The sequence below is a fragment of the Vipera berus genome (assembly GCF_964194415.1).
Source record: "Vipera berus genome assembly, chromosome: 2".
In the NCBI taxonomy this organism is placed as follows: Eukaryota; Metazoa; Chordata; class Lepidosauria; order Squamata; family Viperidae; genus Vipera; species Vipera berus.
Window position 1 is genome coordinate 80,938,789 of NC_138203.1, and position 17,065 is coordinate 80,955,853.

General features: G+C 40.9%; 1 protein-coding gene across 1 annotated transcript in view; it reads left to right on the plus strand.

Moving 5' to 3' along the window:
• The window catches only part of ADAMTSL1 (ADAMTS like 1), a gene marked incomplete at its 5' end in the record, with an annotated part of 247,590 nt that extends 237,363 nt beyond the window's left edge, over window positions 1–10,227 (plus strand). The window contains 5 exons of the mRNA XM_081319841.1: window positions 617–797; window positions 1,928–2,135; window positions 6,664–6,773; window positions 7,625–7,845; window positions 10,109–10,227. Of these exons, the coding sequence (XP_081175967.1) occupies window positions 617–797; window positions 1,928–2,135; window positions 6,664–6,773; window positions 7,625–7,845; window positions 10,109–10,215 (827 nt within the window). The 3' untranslated portion in view covers window positions 10,216–10,227. The remainder of the gene's footprint in view (window positions 1–616; window positions 798–1,927; window positions 2,136–6,663; window positions 6,774–7,624; window positions 7,846–10,108) is intronic.
• Window positions 10,228–17,065: the final 6,838 nt, after the last annotated feature.

Genomic DNA, 17,065 nt, shown 5'->3' on the forward strand with positions numbered 1-17,065 from the left:
ACATGGGGAGAGAGCAGGGTCTTAGCTTAGTCCGGGGGTAGGCAACCTCGGCTCTTTTAAGACGCGTGGACTTCAACTCCCAGAATTCCTGAGCCAGCCTGGCTGGCTCAGGAATTCTGGGAGTTGAAGTCCACGCGTCTTAAAAGAGCCGAGGTTGCCTACTCCTGGCTTAGTCCATTAATCACCTCCAGAATGATACATCCCCATTGGGGCTCCCAGGTTTTCAGGCCCTTTTGGAAGGCTAAATGTTACTTATTTTTGCTCTTTCTAAAAGCAGTCTGAACTTCGGCCACTTCCCTTTCCTCGCTGGGCTCTAATCTGTGATGGATGATTTTAAAGATCATTTTACTTATGTATGAAATTATACTGTGCGATAATTTGCACAATCTTTTAAATCTCCTTTCTTTGCTATTGATATATGGATTTGCCTCTTTCAGCCTGTTGGCCACTTGTGGTGCTCCATATTTGCTAGCATAGCTTGGTTAAAGCTTTATGGTACACCCAGGATGCACACACACAGCACTGTGTATGGCTCCTGGAGCTCCTGCACATTCTTATCTCCTTTCTCTAGACTAGGCTTAGGCTTTTCCATTGAATTGAACTGTTGCAATTTCAGATTACCGATGGTCAGTGGACAAGATGTCACCTTGTTCAGCCTCTTGTGGCAATAAGGGTCTACAATACCATCAGCTGACATGCTTACTGGATGGAAGCCAGGTCAACCTATCCCGTTGTGTGGAAAAACCCAAACCAAATCTGCAACCTGTGGCGTGCAATAGAAGAGATTGCCCTTCAAGGTTTGGCTTTCCATTGAAATGTGCAATGTGTGTTGAAAACTTCGCAATGAAGCGCAAGGGTCGCTAACCTTTATAGAATCTTCACTTGCCTAAGCATTGTAGCAAAAGTTCCTTTATCAGCTTAAACTGCCCGGTAGCCAGGGATCAAGGAATCTCTTTGCAGGACAGAGTAAGGTATCTCTGTCCATCATTGTCAAGGAATATCTACTGACAAGTTAAACTTGGCAGGTGTGAAGTACTATGCCTCTTGACGGGCAAGTCCATAAAGTTGAGTCCATCAGAAAGAAATGCATCACCCCAATCTTCCGTGATGTATACATGACTAGGACTACAATTCCCATAATAAGGGTGGGGAAAGTTTTCTCCTTCTTACATTCCTTTTGTAAATGGTGGAAATATGGTGCTAACGTGACACAGCACAGTCTGGACTAGCACATTCCTTAAGTGGCATAGCACGTTCTCCAGCATCAAATCGCTACCGTTATATTCCAACCACATTTTGTAGTATGTCTTGACCAAATGAGAATCCCGATGCCTGAAAAATTATTTCTCAAAGAAACTGCCAATGCTTCACGATAGATTGCATATAGATGCTACTGTTCTTTGAGACTTTTAACAAAATAAAGAGTATCCATCATCTTGGTGTAAGATATCACTCATGTCTGGGGCCTGACAGCTAAAGAAGAGACATGAGTAAAAAGCATGTGATCATTAGAACTGTCCTCAAATTGTCTCCAGCCTCTTCTTCATGTTTTACTATCCACATTTGCAGTTTTCCAGTTCAGTCACTTTTCCCATTGTTGATTAAATTCCTTCTGTCATTACAATATGAGCCATGAGGGCACAGTGGTTAGAATGCAGTAGTGCAGGCTAACTCTGCTCATGTTGCCAGGACTTCCATTCCTTTGATTCTGACCATTTCTGCCATTTGTTGCCGTCTTTGTTATTCATTGCAGGGAAATATTATTTTTTCCAATTTTAGATGCCAACGGCAAGAAATCATTAGATTTAGTTAAATAGATAAAGCAGTATTGCCTCAGAAGAAATGAAACTGGGAGTTTTGTAATCTGCCTACAGTTCTTTCAAAGTAATTTCACTGAAAATTCTGCTCCCTTACGTCTCCCGATTAGATGGATGGTGACATCATGGTCTCAGTGTACCCAAAGCTGCGGTGGGGGTATCCAGTCCCGGAGGGTGACTTGTCAAAAACTGACAGCTGCTGGCATTTCCGTACCTGTGTCCAGTGATATTTGTGCTCAGTTTGCCAAGCGTCCAGTAGATACTCAGAGTTGCAATAGACAGCTATGCGTGGAGTGGGCAACTTCGGCCTGGGGACAGGTAAGTAAATTTAGCCCACACTAATCATTGTGATTCTGAGAGGGCAAAGGTATCAGTGTAATTGAAGGTCTACTTGTGTTGAATAGGAAAGAAATATTATTGGTCTTACAGTGAACATGAACAAGGATTGAACTCTAAAACAAGTATGAAGGAAGAATGAATAGGTCAAAAAGAACAAAACTGAGGTAGTTAGTTATGCCTGGGTGGAGTTGAGGCTACTTTCAAAGTAGTAGTAGTAGTAGTAATCATCATCATCATCATCATCATCGCTTTGGGTGCAATCCCAAAACAACTGGAGCACCACTTGAACACTATTGGCATTGACAAATTCGCCATTAGTCAATTGCAAAAGGCGGCCTTACTAGGAACTGCTTCCATCCTGTGACGATATCTGTAATACTATCAAACATCCACATCTGCCTATCCCAGGTCCTTGGTAAGGACTCGATAGGTAGACAAAAATGCCAAATCCAGTCTGAACATCTGGCTGACTGTCGATTAATAATAATAATAATAATAATAATAATAATAATAATAATAATAATAATAATAATAATAATAATAATAATAGTAGTAGTAGTAGTAATAGTAATAATAGTAATAATAATACAGTTGATTGATATCACTGTACCAGGAGATACCAGAGTCGAAGAAAAAGAACTGGGGAAAATTACAAAATACCGTGACCTGGCCATTGAAACTGCACGATTATGGATGAAATGTGTAACAGTGATACCCATTGTCATCGGAACACTGGGAACTATGTCCAAAAACTTTGCAAAATACATCAAGAAATTACAGCTTCCTGCAATAGCTCCAGCAAAGCTACACAAAACTGCGCTACTCGGAACATCTTACATTTTAAGGAGATACCTGGTTGATACCTAGGATGCTGGCAGCAACCCATGTCAACCATTAGTGCCAGTCAGTTTGAGTGTTCAGTTGACTGAGTTTCATGTTTTATGAATAAAAGTTTTATAATAATAATATACCACCTTTATTGATTAGCCCGTGGGCCATATCAAGGTGCAGAGTTTCAAACACACATTATACTAAAATGCAGTAAAAACAAAATGGAAGAATACAAGTTGGATCATAGATGAGTTGAAGAACAATTGCAAAGTACCGGTATGCACTGGCTTCAAGCAGAACTGAATCCATCATTTTTCAATTAGCAGAATCTCTGCACTAAAACCTACATACCCATAGCCATACATTTAAACATAAAAGATCTTCTGTAACAGGAATGCCACCTTTTTTATTATTATTATTATTAAGGATAGTTCCTGGGGATTTTTTTTTCCTCATTTGGGAATTTCAGGCAAGGGTTGTTGTTGTTTTTTTTTTAATGCATGCAGTCTTCCAGGTCCCTTAGGAAGATGACTTAGTTTATATCATGCCATGACGTCATATCCAGGCTCATTAACAAAAGCTTATATGAATTCATTGACTTCAGTTGACCTGTTGGCTTTCTAATGCGATATTTCTCCAGCCAGGAAAATGAGGGGAATTTTTAAGCACTGTGGAAACATGTACAACTCCATTTTGAGGCAGGTCCACAAATTGATTATTCCAATTACAATTAAGAACAGATTATGGTCTATATATAAATGGAATTTTGTTATTGCTTCACGGAGTTCATCCCAAAGGATATCAGTTTCCTATTGGCCAAGCTCAATTATTAACCTTTTCCAAAATGCAGAAGAAAAGAAGCATATTCTTTTGACCCTTTGAAAATAAGCCTTTCCATTATTCCTGTCTCCTGTAATCTAGTTTTGAGATGTCTCTTGTAATGACCGCAGAGAGGGGATTTTATGCAATTATTTATCAAAGAAAAAGAACTTTTGTTCATGTTTATAGTTGAACTTTTGACATCACCGTTTTGGAATCTAATAGATTTTTTTTTACTTACACTCCGAAGTGGGGGAGTCAAATCTTTTTTGCAATATGTCCAGACCTTTGTCACATTCGTTACGTTAACATTAATAAGCCTAACCATGGTTTTCCTTCATGAAAATCAAAGAGGAGAATGGCATAACTGGGTTTTTTTTTCCTTCTGTCCACCCGATTTGTTGGCCTTACTTTCTTCTCCATGCTTCAAAGATTTGCAATCAGAGGGTAGGTTGTGTGTGCTTGGGGCTCAATCACAATCACAGGAAAAACTAGGATTGTGCCAAGTAGACACCCTAAACTGGCGCGCAATGCAAGACTTTCAGATGGACTGGGCTTGATAGAAATATTAGAAGCTAAGCCTTCTGGTCTTCTGTATTTGGAGCTGCAACTTTTGACTCTCCTGAGCTCTGAGCAGCTCCAGCTGGTTGAAGATGCCTCTCTGTAGAACTAACTCAAAACATCCATGGATTCTATGAACACAAGTCAACCAAACTGGTGGTGAATTTTACTGGATTATTGCAATGCTCTCTATACAGCCTGCTCTTGAAGACTACTTGGAGGCCTAGCCTTTTTCAGAAATAATGATCCTGGGCAGTTTGGGGCATGCCAGCCTTGGTGGAGCAGTGGGCTAATGCCTCCTTAAGTAACACCAGCTGCCTGCAATTAGTGCAGGTTCGCATCCCACCAGGCTCAAGGTTGACTCAGCCTTCCATCCTTCCGAGGTAGGTAAAATGAGGACTCAGATTGTTGGGGGCAATAAGCTGACTTTGTAATAATGCCGCTTGGGGCCCCCCTGAAAGCCCTAATAAACAGGCATAAGCTAAGCTTGTAAGCCGCCCTGAGTCTTCGGAGAAGGGCGGGATATAAATGGAATTAAAATAAATAAATAAATAAATAAAATATACATAGAATAAGGCTATTGCTAAGCACATTGATTTGTGCTTTAAATTGTAAGCCGCCCTGAGTCTTCGGAGAAGGGCGGGATATAAATGGGAATTAAAAAAAATGTGGCTGTTCTCTCAGGCCTTGGTGGAGGGACCGAGATGCTAGAAGACGATAATTCTCAATTTCCTTCTACTGTCTGTTCAATGACATGACTTTTTAAAGTAGTAACTCAAATCAGTTTTCATTAGGGAAAAACGACATGATGAGCAATGTTTGTGCTTTGATACCAACGTCGTGATGTCAAAGTCTTGTGCAGCTTCAGCTTTAAAAAATAAATAAAAATGTTGCAATCCTATGATCCCTGAATACGCCAGGATCGTGAGGTGTTTTTTTCCAGATCTTCCAGCCTCACAGGTCACTCCATGAGACTGCGAATAGTGTACTATCGATTCCATTCTGATACCAGAGTCTCCAAATGTATTTAAACTATTTTTTTTAAAAAAAATCAAGACTTTTAAGAAGATAATGTTCCTTCTTACCTATCCTCCTCCTATAATAAGGCTTGAAATGAGCCACCTGCAGATCTTATCACTTTATGCTACAACCCAAATGCTGGTCAAATTGCTTTTACTAGTACCCAAATACCATCACATTATCTAACATACCCAGTAATTAATCTTTTTAGAGACCTGGAGAGAACCCCAGTAATCAAATTAATCAAATTCAACACCTTAAAGAAGGACTCTAACTAGGATGGATGGAGGTCTTGGAGAAGAACAAGATCATTGGAAATGAACTATAATCGAATCATATTCTATCCCAGTGGTTTTGGTTTTGTGAGTTTTTGAGGCAAATCTGTATTCAAAACTAAACTTACTGTATCCTTTTCTGTTGAAGGCGATATTCCTTAACTATCTCTGGATAAATTTTGGCAAAGCATAGTTTATTGATCGATTCCTGGTAACTCTCCAGAAACATTCCTCAGGGACTTTGGGTGGGACTTGTAAGGATTAATGCTAAGCACTCATAAAACGTTACATTGTAAAGAGGGGAAGACGGATACCATCTAAATCACAAATTTATTTATTTTTTTTATTTTTTTTTTAATTTTAATTCCATTTATATCCCGCCCTTCTCCGAAGACTCAGGGCGGCTTACAAGCTTAGCAGTAGCCTTCATTCTATGTATATGCCTGCTTATTAGGGCTTTCACACACACACCCAAGCGGCATTTGAATGAAGGTTTGTTTCCACTATCATGTGAAAAAAAGATTGTGTACCTTTATTAACTGCATTGGTTAAATTTCTAGCGTTTAACATTAACCGTATCTTCCTTTTCAATTATTCATAACATGTCTCCCCGAATTCTGTTATACTGGTTGCCTATCGGTTGTCATAAATATTTGTCGTAAAATATTTACAACAGCAGACAAGATCTAGTGACCCTTTCTGAAATAAAATTTTGACGCTATCTTTTAAAATGCCAAATAGTTATAAAAAAAGGGGTTCCCCGTTGAATGAGTGAGCCAGCTGCACAACACTGCTAGCTTGACTCAGGGAGATTAATACGACAACTTTTCTGAAAGTTTCCTCTTTGTGTCTGTTCAAAACGTTAGAATTGTAGCTTAGTCCACCAGCCAACTCAAATTCGAAAATCCTGTCTCTTACCACTTCACACAGCCAGCAAGTGAAGAGGGTTTTTTTTATATCTGTTCTAACCAGTGTCTTGTTTTTTGTTTGTTTGTTAACAGTGCAATGGGCCTTGTATTGGATCTCGTCTGGCACTCCAGCACAGGCAGGTTTTTTGCCAGACCAGGGATGGGGTCTCCGTACCGTCTGACCAGTGCAGTTCCCTCCCAAGGTAGGTCCCATTGACACCTTGAAAACACCCAAAGCTCTGTGTTTTGGTGCTCAAACATAACGGATAGCTGATAATCACAATGAATGCTTTTGTCTCACTGGTTATATAAAAAGTCTCCAGTGCCCTCCTTGTTCTAATGATTAAGGAGAAAGTCATGCTTTTTCTTAGCAATAGGTTTTGTTTTTTTTCTGCATCGTAACCATCAACCTTTTCCGCAAAATACATGCTTTTCTACCCTCTTCCTAATGTCTGAATATATTTGCATTTACCTGTGTACAGAGAGCAGACATATGGCTGAAGCTCCAGAGAAAGCCATTTTAATTTTGTGGCTTTGCCTCATGACTAGCAACATTGGAATATGTTATACCGGGGGGGGGGGTTCCCCAACCTGTGGGCTGGGGTCCATTACCAGGCCATGGCCTGCTGGCCACCGGGCCACGGAACAGGCTGGCCAGAGCGCGTACGCGTGCACTCACCCCCACTCGGGGCTAGCGCCGCCGCCTCTACGCAAACAGTGCCGCACAGCAAAAACAGGGCGGTGCTAGTGCCTGCGTGGCGAAAACGGGGCAGTGCTAGTGTCACACAGATGCTAGCACCGCCCTGTTTGTGTCGTGTGTGCTCGCAGCTCCATTTGTGTCCATGCGCACATGTGCGGGCAAAATGCTTCCCCCTCCCTTTTCCTCCGGTCCGCCATGGGACTATTTCTGTAGTCTTTTGTAAGCCATTTTTTTCCAAACGCCCCTGAAATTAATCCCAGCTCCTGTGTGGATAACCTTGAATCAGTTTCCATAAAGGGTAACATGCAAATATTGATGTTTTTTCCATTTTACGTTATTTTTTCCCCATCAAAGGCCTTTAAGCACTCAGAACTGCTGGACAGATGCCTGTGGTGTACACTGGAGAGTCAGTCTGTGGACTTTGTGCACTGCTACCTGTGGGAACTATGGCTTCCAATCTAGAAGAGTGGAATGTGTACGTGTTCACACGAACCAGCCGGTGCAAGATCACTTATGCGCTTGGAGACCCAGACCTGCTAACTGGCAGAGATGTAACATCACTCCGTGCGAAAATAGTACGTTTTTCCTATTTCACACCCTAGTCAATGGGCAAAGCAAGCAATCTGAATATGCATGTCCTTATGAGTTATTCACACATACCTCCCGACAAGTATAGGCAGTCTTCACTTAACAAGCAAAATTGGGACCAGCAACTCCATCACTTAACTCTTAACAGTACTTTTGGCAATACGGTCACATGATTGCCATTTGCAATCTTGAAAGCCAAGTCAATGGGGAAGCCGGCAGGATGTTGCTAGTTGTGGTCATGTGACATCGTGCTTAATGGCCATGGGTGAATCACAGCCAGGCTGGAACTGATGTTAAGTTGGGCACAGTCATGTGATGTTTTACTTAACTGTTACATCACATGACTGTGCCCAACTTAACATCAGTTCCAGCCTGGCTGTGAAGTGATTCACCCATGGCCATTAAGCACGATGTCACATGACCACAACTTGCAACATCCTGCCGGCTTCCCCATTGACTTGGGTTGTCAGAAGCCCGGCTTTGAAGGTTGCAAATGGCAACCTTGTGACTGCAAAGCACCCAAATTGCAATCACATGACCATGGGGATGCTGCAAAGGCCGGTTGTAAAACTATTTTTTTTCAGCACTGTTTAAAGTTTGAACAGTCGCTATACAGGAGAGTTGTTAAGTGAGGACTGTCTGTCATTGCAATTCTTCTGCATGTAGTTACACTAGTCTGCCTCTCAGATTTCTAATCAGATGGTATGTGATAAAACTCATCTGTCTTCCTTGAGAAGATAGTCTAGCTTCCCATACAATGTCCAACTTTCACAATAAGTGGGATTCTGTAGTCACTCCTAGGAATAGTAGTTCCTAGAGAGAGAACTTTGTCACTAGCTAAACCAGACAAAAATCATAGCTTGAAATACCTTAAAATTGTTTGTTAAAATGTTGGACCTTTTCCATCCTTTCAAATAAATATTTTAAAAAATTGTCACCCACACTGCTTACACTCACCTAATAAGAAATAACCAGAGATTTTTACCTGATGCATCCTACATTCCATTCTCTCCATTCAACGTCCTCTAAAAAAGAACTCCAATTACTTTACATGTACCGGTACTTTTGTTGATACAAGTTACAGGTAGCCCTCAGCTTGAGACTACAATTGAGCTCAAAATTTCTGTTGCTAAGTGCAACATTTTGTTAAGTGAGTTTTGCCCCATTTTACGACTTTTCTTGCCACAGTTGTTAAGTGAATCACTGCAGTTCTTAAGCCGGTCACAAAGTTATTAGGTGAATGTGGCTTCCCCCGTTGACTTTGATTGTCAGAAGGTCACAAAAAGTGATCGCATCACACACACACACACACACACTGGGACACTGCAACCGTCGTAAATATGAGCCAGTTGACGAGCATCCGAATTTTGATCACTCCCGTGGGGATGCTACAATGGTTGTAGGTGTGAAAAACAGCCATCAATCACTTTTTTCCGTGCAACGGTGAGAAGTCAAGGACTACCTTATAATAAGATGAGTGGAATGAGAATCAATTGCTGTTAGAAATATCTTCCTACACTAAGGTCGCATTCATCCTTGCTTATTTCCCCTATTCTGAGCTGGAATGGGTAGGCAATTTGGGCAATGAAGGTCACAGATTTTATAAGCCAATGTTTTTATTTTTCATTTGAGTGTTCAGTATCTCCCAACAGAGCAATTCTCCTCCATGCTGCTTAGAGTGCAGATCTATCTGAACGCTCTGTATGAGACTGCTTTCCCCCCCCCACCCCAAACTCTTTTCTTTCCCACACATCTGCCCTTTCCACTTGTCCCACGTCCATCCTGCTGCAAAGAAGGAGGCAAATGAAAGTTTTGGTACTTGTGTGTTTGTACAACAGTGATTCGCATGCGAGAGAAAATGCTTGGTCTAAAGCAGATAGGGTTCAAATAATTGTACATATTTTTTGGTTATGAACTCAACTGATACCTACTCATTTTGTTAGTTAGTTAGACTTGGCTCTTCAAACATTTAATTAGGAGGGGGAACTCACTAGGACTGGTTTCAGCTGGAACTGACAATCCCAGGTCGTCAGGATGGGACACCTTGGCATTTGGTTGGACTTTTTGTACATGTTTATATTTCTTTTCCTGTTCACTTTTTTTCTTCTGGAGGTGGGAATGTCGTAAGTTCAGGATCATCTTTCATCTGAGTAACTACAGATGTTCTAAAGTTAGCCAGCCAGAAAGATTCAAGATGAGATTTGTCATCCCCCCCTTTTTTTATTATTGTTCTCATCCCCTTTTTCCTAGTTGAGTGCAGAGATACCACCAGGTATTGTGAGAAGGTGAAGCAGTTAAAGCTCTGCCAACTGGCACAGTTCAAGTCGCGCTGCTGTGGGACGTGTGGAAAAGCATGAAGGCAGCAGCGAAAGAAAGAAAGAAAGTGAATTTAGCAACTGATGGCCTGGCTCTACTCTGCTCCTGAGAAGAGCTGCTTGAGAGAAGGAAAATTGGAAAAGCAGTTGCCTCATCTGCCACTTATTTATTTATTTTTTTCCTTTCTCTCCCCTTCTCTCTTTTTTTTTCTTGTTAAGAAATCTCTTTTAACAGAGTCATTTGTTCTTTCTAAAAACAAAAAAAAATATGACCTTGACAAGGTTTCTCTCCTAATGATGGGAAACACATGCAGTGAGTCACAGTTCATGATGAGGGTGAAGGCCAAGAAAGGAATAGAGAGAGAGAGAGAGATAAAGCATGCTGGAAATGGAACCGTCCACAAGACATCACTGGGGGCCCTTGACGGACTGAAGAAAGATGTGGAAGCAACTGGAGACCAGACACCCAGCTGGATTACTAGTACGTGAATCGGAATGGGGCTTGACAGACACAGAAAGCAGAGATTAAAATGGACGATTGCCACCTTGCAAACGTTGGCAGTGACTCTGGCACACTCGTAGGGAATCCTCTTCCCAAACGGAGATTTACTATGTTGCGCTCACCGTCGCCACCCAGAAAGCTGGTAGTGTGCAGTCTTGTGAGCTCTTGGAATTTCGCCACAGAGGCTTACCAGCAAGAACAGCTGGTCTTTGGGGCTCGGCAATGGTGGTGGGGATTCTCTATTGCCAACACATCCAGAGGCCACCAAGTTGGGGAAAATGTAATTAAAAATAAGGGGAAGAAAGAGGCTGGTAAAGTTCTCACTGCCTATCTCGATACTTCTGAAGAGGTTCTTTGTTCGTACATTTGAAGAAGGGATGGCTTGCCTGTATCCATAATGAGATTATCATAGCTGTATGTCTTTTTTTTTTAATGCTACAATTTGGGATTTTCTGCTTTTGCGATCCTCAGGTGGTAGAGTTTGACTCTCAGAATGCTACAGTAGATTAAATTGCATTTTTAATAATGTGGCTGAAAAGGCAGGGGGAGCAATGCCATTCAGATAAGGAAGAAGGTGCACCAAAGATTAACTCTGACAGTTCCTTCTGGTTCCTTGTGATCCAGCTACCAATCTCTTCTTCACTTACTGAAAGCTTGGAGTTCTTTTTTAATTTATTTCATTAAAAAAAACCTCGCATAACTAAATATATTGCATGCAGTTTCATCCTGATTACTCTTGATTAATATTGAATCTGATGAAAGTAGAGGGAAATACTCAAGAGGTTTCCGTCGCATTTTTCCTAGTAACTTTTTTTAGTTGAAATGAACTTGGAAACTAATAAATAAAACTAAAGAAGAAATGGGGATGGAAGGTTGTATAGTCCACATGATTCAGAGTGAGTGCAAAAAAACCCCACAAATATTTTGCAATAATGAAAGAGAAATTATGAGGCAAACAGTTAAGAGGAATAAGTAAACTCATTTGCCCAAAAATGTTTTTTTGAAAGAGGTTGGCAACACCTGTTCAGCTTCACCCCTTCTTCACTATGGAAGTACAACTCAATCCATACAATTAATGTATAGATTTTCTACATTGAGATTCCATGTGATTAGATCACGTTTAAAATGGATTGCTGGTGCAGAGTAATCATATTAATCCTCGCTACTGTGATGCCCACTGCATGGAACAATGCAGAGGTGAATTATAAACATCCTCTAGAGCTGATGAAATATATTAACTGAGCAGTTTTCTCACTTGATGGAGATAACACAGAGAAAGACAATCAACATAGGTGCATCCCATTTCATGATCCTCTCAAAAAAAAGAGGGTTGGTTTTTTTGTTTTTTTAATTAAAGAGGTTGAAGTTCACAAACTCTGCTGAACTGCTTGGAGCTAAAACATGGCAGCTCTGAAATACACTTCTTTGTAGCTCTGATTGATGGGCTGTTGCAGCAATCTTATAATGCCCCTTCGTTTAGCCTCCTTTGCCTGAGCGCTGCGTGACGGGGTGAGTTCCCATCCTCACCGCAGCTCCTGCCCAACTAGCAGTTCAGAAGCATGCAAATGCAAGTAGATAAATAGGTACCACTTTGCTGGGAAGGTAACTACACTCTGTGATGTCAGGCCTTGAAATGGAAATGAAAGCTACCCCCTTATCATCCTCAGTGACTCGTGGAGTAAAATCTGCAGGGACTTCTTGGGAAAAGCAGCCAGATGGAAAAAAGGAGGGCACAGTAGAGTGGAGGTCCCCAACCTTGGCAACTTTATGACTTGTGCCTAGCTGAGGAGTTCTGGGAGTTGAAGTCCACAAGTCATAAAAGGGCCAAGTCTGAAGACCCCCTGCTTTAAGAGATGGTTCCAGTCTCACACAGGCTCCAGATCTCTGCTGTTCATTAAAGCAGTTCATCTATTATTATTTTTCCAGAGCCTTGAAACCACCCCCCCCCACTGTGGCTACCTTTAGGTTTGCAGTGCCAATCAATTCCTTAATGCAACGGAATTTGCAAAAGGATGGGCTGTTTTAATGAAGAGTAAGAGGTCATTTTGGAAGCTCTGTTCTGAAACATGGGCTGCCCCGTGACACAACGCAAACAGGGCACATACTATATTTCCTGCCTGCTGTTAAAGGACAAGGCAAGGCAGTCTGTACGGCAGCCATCAAGTCTATAGTGTCCTTCCCAACTTCTAGAGTCCAGTCCAAAAGCTGAGCAAATGAATGAGCTGGTTCCCACAGACCCTGACTCAGTAGTGATAGAAGAAGCATGCGGTTGCTTTGTCTTGCTTTGGGGGCTGACTGTGACCCAACATTCGGCAGGTGTGATGGTTTTACCCAGCGCTGATTTCTCCAAGGTACAGTGGTTGCATGTCTGTAGTAATTATCCAAAGGCTGGGCTTTAGCAAAAGGAAGGACTGAGCATCTGTAAATCAAAACTGGTATTTCGTATTTCCAGAGAAGGGTCTGCAAACAAAAACCATGATTTGTGCTGCACATTTTGTACCCCAAACATCTTCAGGGTGGGTAGGTGGAGTCTTCAGTTCTGGGGGTTCAGTTGAGCACAAGCACTATAAAAGGCCAGAGCTGCTGCTTGGGTGTGTTTTCAGAGGAACCTTGGCTTGCATTCAATCGTAAAATGTGCGCTGAAGGTAGCATTAACAGGTTGCAGCTTTTTATTACCTGTGTATTTTAAAACAAGTCTGGAAGTTCTCTGATGAGGTCAATGTCAGGTCCGCCAGATTTAAATTGCCTTCTGTTTTGGGCTTTCCAAAATGTATCTGGCAGAGTATTTGCTCTCTTTTCAGATGGGTCTCTGAGCTAACTGCGTTGCCATGAATCAGTGCAACATTTATTTAAAGAAAAAAAGAAGAAGAGAATGTCTTTCTACGTTAATGTAAATGTATCATTTGTGTATATTTATTAGAATTTCTTGTATAAAAAGTGCAATATGAATAATTGAACATTATTTTGTCCAGATGAAACTATGGGGGGGGGGGGGGCGGGCAGGAGGGAAAAAGGGATTCTTTTGTAATGCATCTGCTCCGTTTTTGTAATAACAGTGACAATGTATTGTCTGCTCCCTATTTTTGTGTTTAACCTTGACTACATTCGTTTCACACAGAGAAAACTGCAACAGGGTATTAAGGGGGCGGGGGGGGGCGAACAGAAGATCACTTTTCTTCAGCAGCAATGTGGTTGCTGTTTTTTCTCAGTAGAAAAATAAATAGATTTTCATTAGAGCCTCAGACCTCAGTAGCTAAACTCTTTTGGATGGTGGCCTTTTGGAAATTCTCTGTGAAAGGAATCCATTCATTTCAGCATTCAAATGGGCGCAGTGTTTTTTTTGGGGGGGGCTTAAATATAGATGTGAATGAGTCTCCCAAAGAAGCTGGCTTCCCTGTTTATTTCAGCACTCAAGGTGTGCATCTTTGTGTTGTCAGCACCATTAATGTTCTTGCAACCCAGAGACCTGAATTGAAACAAAGGGAGACAATCTAGTTCTGACTTTAGCCGAGCTCTGTCCAACTCTGAGTTGCCTTCCCCCACCCCCTCACCTCCAACTCTGGGTTGCCTTCCCCCACCCCCTCCACCCCCAGAAGTTGGCTAGCTGCTCTGTCCCATTTGCAAATCCCAGCCAGGATCCTCTGAGTCAAGTCCCTCAATGATTGACAGGTCTATAACTGTGCTAAGGCTCGCAGCCTATGAATGTAATTACGAATGTTTCATGAATTGTGACTTGGCAGCATCCATGTAAATTTCTTGTTAAGGTTGACAAATACTACAGGAGGCAGCTCCCCTCCCCCCCTTTTTAAAAAAACTTGTTTATATAATTTTTTTTGTACAAATAATGCATCTTATTTATTTACTTTCTTGTCAGACTGGTTCTTTATCATTTCCTCTTGGAGTCTTGGGAATTACAAATATTCAGAATTCATTTTTGTCTTATGTCTAAAGAAAAACACTAAATCTCTGAGGACCTGAAGAGAACATTCCAGGATCCATAGCCATACCCATCCTAAAGCCAGAAACAGTAAAATAATAATTATAATCATCATCATCATCTTTATTATTGTTGTTTGGGGCCTTGCCAAGCTGAAGAAACTCATTGCCAACCAATTGCTGAAAAACAAACAACAGTGATCTAGAAAGGCTATAATCTATGGTTACTACTAATCAAATAAAGTACTTTTAAGTTAAAAAAAGACTAAAGTTTAACAGACTTGCAGTTTCCATTCATGCTTCCAACACAAGGAGGTAGCTGTTTTCAATGCCACATGATACAACCAAGAAAGTATTCCACCTCACATAGTACAATGCCTTTACACATTAGATCCCAAGAACCCACAATTTCTACAACTGGTGCTGCTTCTGATTTGATTGAAACAAAACATTTCAGGATGCAGGAAAGTGCAGCTGAGTTTCTATGAACAAATCAGCATGACACAAAGATATAGAATCTACAAAAACCTTCTAATCTTAAATAATAGGGTACTCACATCATTACTGCGTGGAATCCGTCAATATTTGCTTTAGGGCCAGACATACCCTATGAATTGGCAAAATTGCATTCAACACTTCCTGAACTTTAGCAATATCAAAGACTTTGCTTGTCAAGGACATTTAGGGATTAATATAGCTAACTATTTGTAGACCACAGGCAAAATCTAAGCATGTAAGCGTAAGCCTTTGGAATCTCTGATACCATGAATGAATTCAGATAACACAAATACTTTGTTAGGCTTTAGGAATTGTGCGCTGACCCATCTGTTTGTGATTAGAAAACGCCAAATGTCTTTTTGTTCACACTGTAGCAGAAGATTGGCTCAATGGACATGTCCAATCCTTAATTCCTAGGCAATGGCTTGTCACAAGGAGCTTCCTTCTAGCTCATACTCTTGATTGAACTGGATTTAAAGAGGTGGGACAAGTGCCATATAAAATATCTTCAGAATTTATGGCAGACTATTCTTAAAGAATTACTGAAATGGAAATGAATGGCATGATTTTGTCCTGTGAGGTTCATACCTGGTTGTATTTTAATTTTAAAAGAAAAACATGCAAGAAAGACGACATATGTAAGTTAGAACATTTCCTGAAACTGGCTAAACACTTCCCACACTCTAAAGAGCCAATAAAAGTAAAGACTCCCTTGGTGTAATTTTCTTGGCAGGAATTAGGAAGTGGTTTGCCTCTGATTTCTTCCAGAATGTTTTTCCAACTTCCAGGTCTAGCCTACAGTTCTGAGAATGATGGTCTCCCATCCAATATTAGCCAGATCTAGCCCTGCTTAGCTTTGATAAGGCAAAAGGAGAGCAACTAAGATCAGTTACACTGTCTCTGCAATCCACACTATCTTTTACACAAAAGTCCCTTGAATTTCCCTGTGGTGCAATGAATGTCAGGTGTTTGATTGAGAGACATACTGGTACTAGAATTTGGAGGATTTCCCAGCCATTTGCATCCAGCTTCAGATTTAGAAACAAACTATATTATACCTAAATGTTGCATGAAACAGAACCATAATCATACATGATTTTCTAAAAAGTAGCTTCCAGATCTTCTACAAGGCTAGAACAAAGGAAGAGAGTTGCCTCATTTGGCTCCTCATGGAATTCCTTGATGCAGTAATTTTGCCAATGCTTTGCATCTCAAGAATAATTTCACAAACAGTTACAATGGGGATTCGCAAAACAGGCTAAGAAACTCCACATTACAAACACATTGTAAACAAGCGCGATATGCTACAGCCCCTTATATAAAAGGTGAGAGCAGAACTGATCTGCCTGCTTCAGAATCCTGATCAGTGGGATTACAAAATGAATCATCCTCATTTACCAGCAAACTCTTCTTTCTTTAGGCCCCAGTTCAAAAATTCTCTCGGTTTAAAAATAGCTATAGAATTCATGTTCTAACTCAATTGATCAAGGAATGCAATGTGTCTCATAGCTGGATCTTTGGAAAGTCTTCAACATGTTCTTCTTGGTAAAATAATGAGTTATATGATGCTTCTGTTAGATGGACTCACAATTCACTCCATGACTCCACCCAAAGACTGCCAGTTAATGAAAGGAATGGTATTTCAACTGAAATGTAAAGGTCTGCATTTAGCAAAAAAAAAAAACCATAAGCAAAAATCTAGAATGAAAGATTTCTGGATTAGAAAGCAACAGGAATATTGAATCCAAAGCACAAGAGGTAACGGTTCCCTTGTACTCTGTCCTTGTCAGATCCCATTCAGAATTATCTATCTAGTGCTAGGCACCAGAATTTTAAAAAGGACATCAAAAACCTGCATCATGTTCAGAGACAGACCGTCGAGATGTTCAGGGATCTGGAAACAGAGGCATATTGAGGAATCTGACTATGTATGACCTACAGGAGAGATTACAGAGG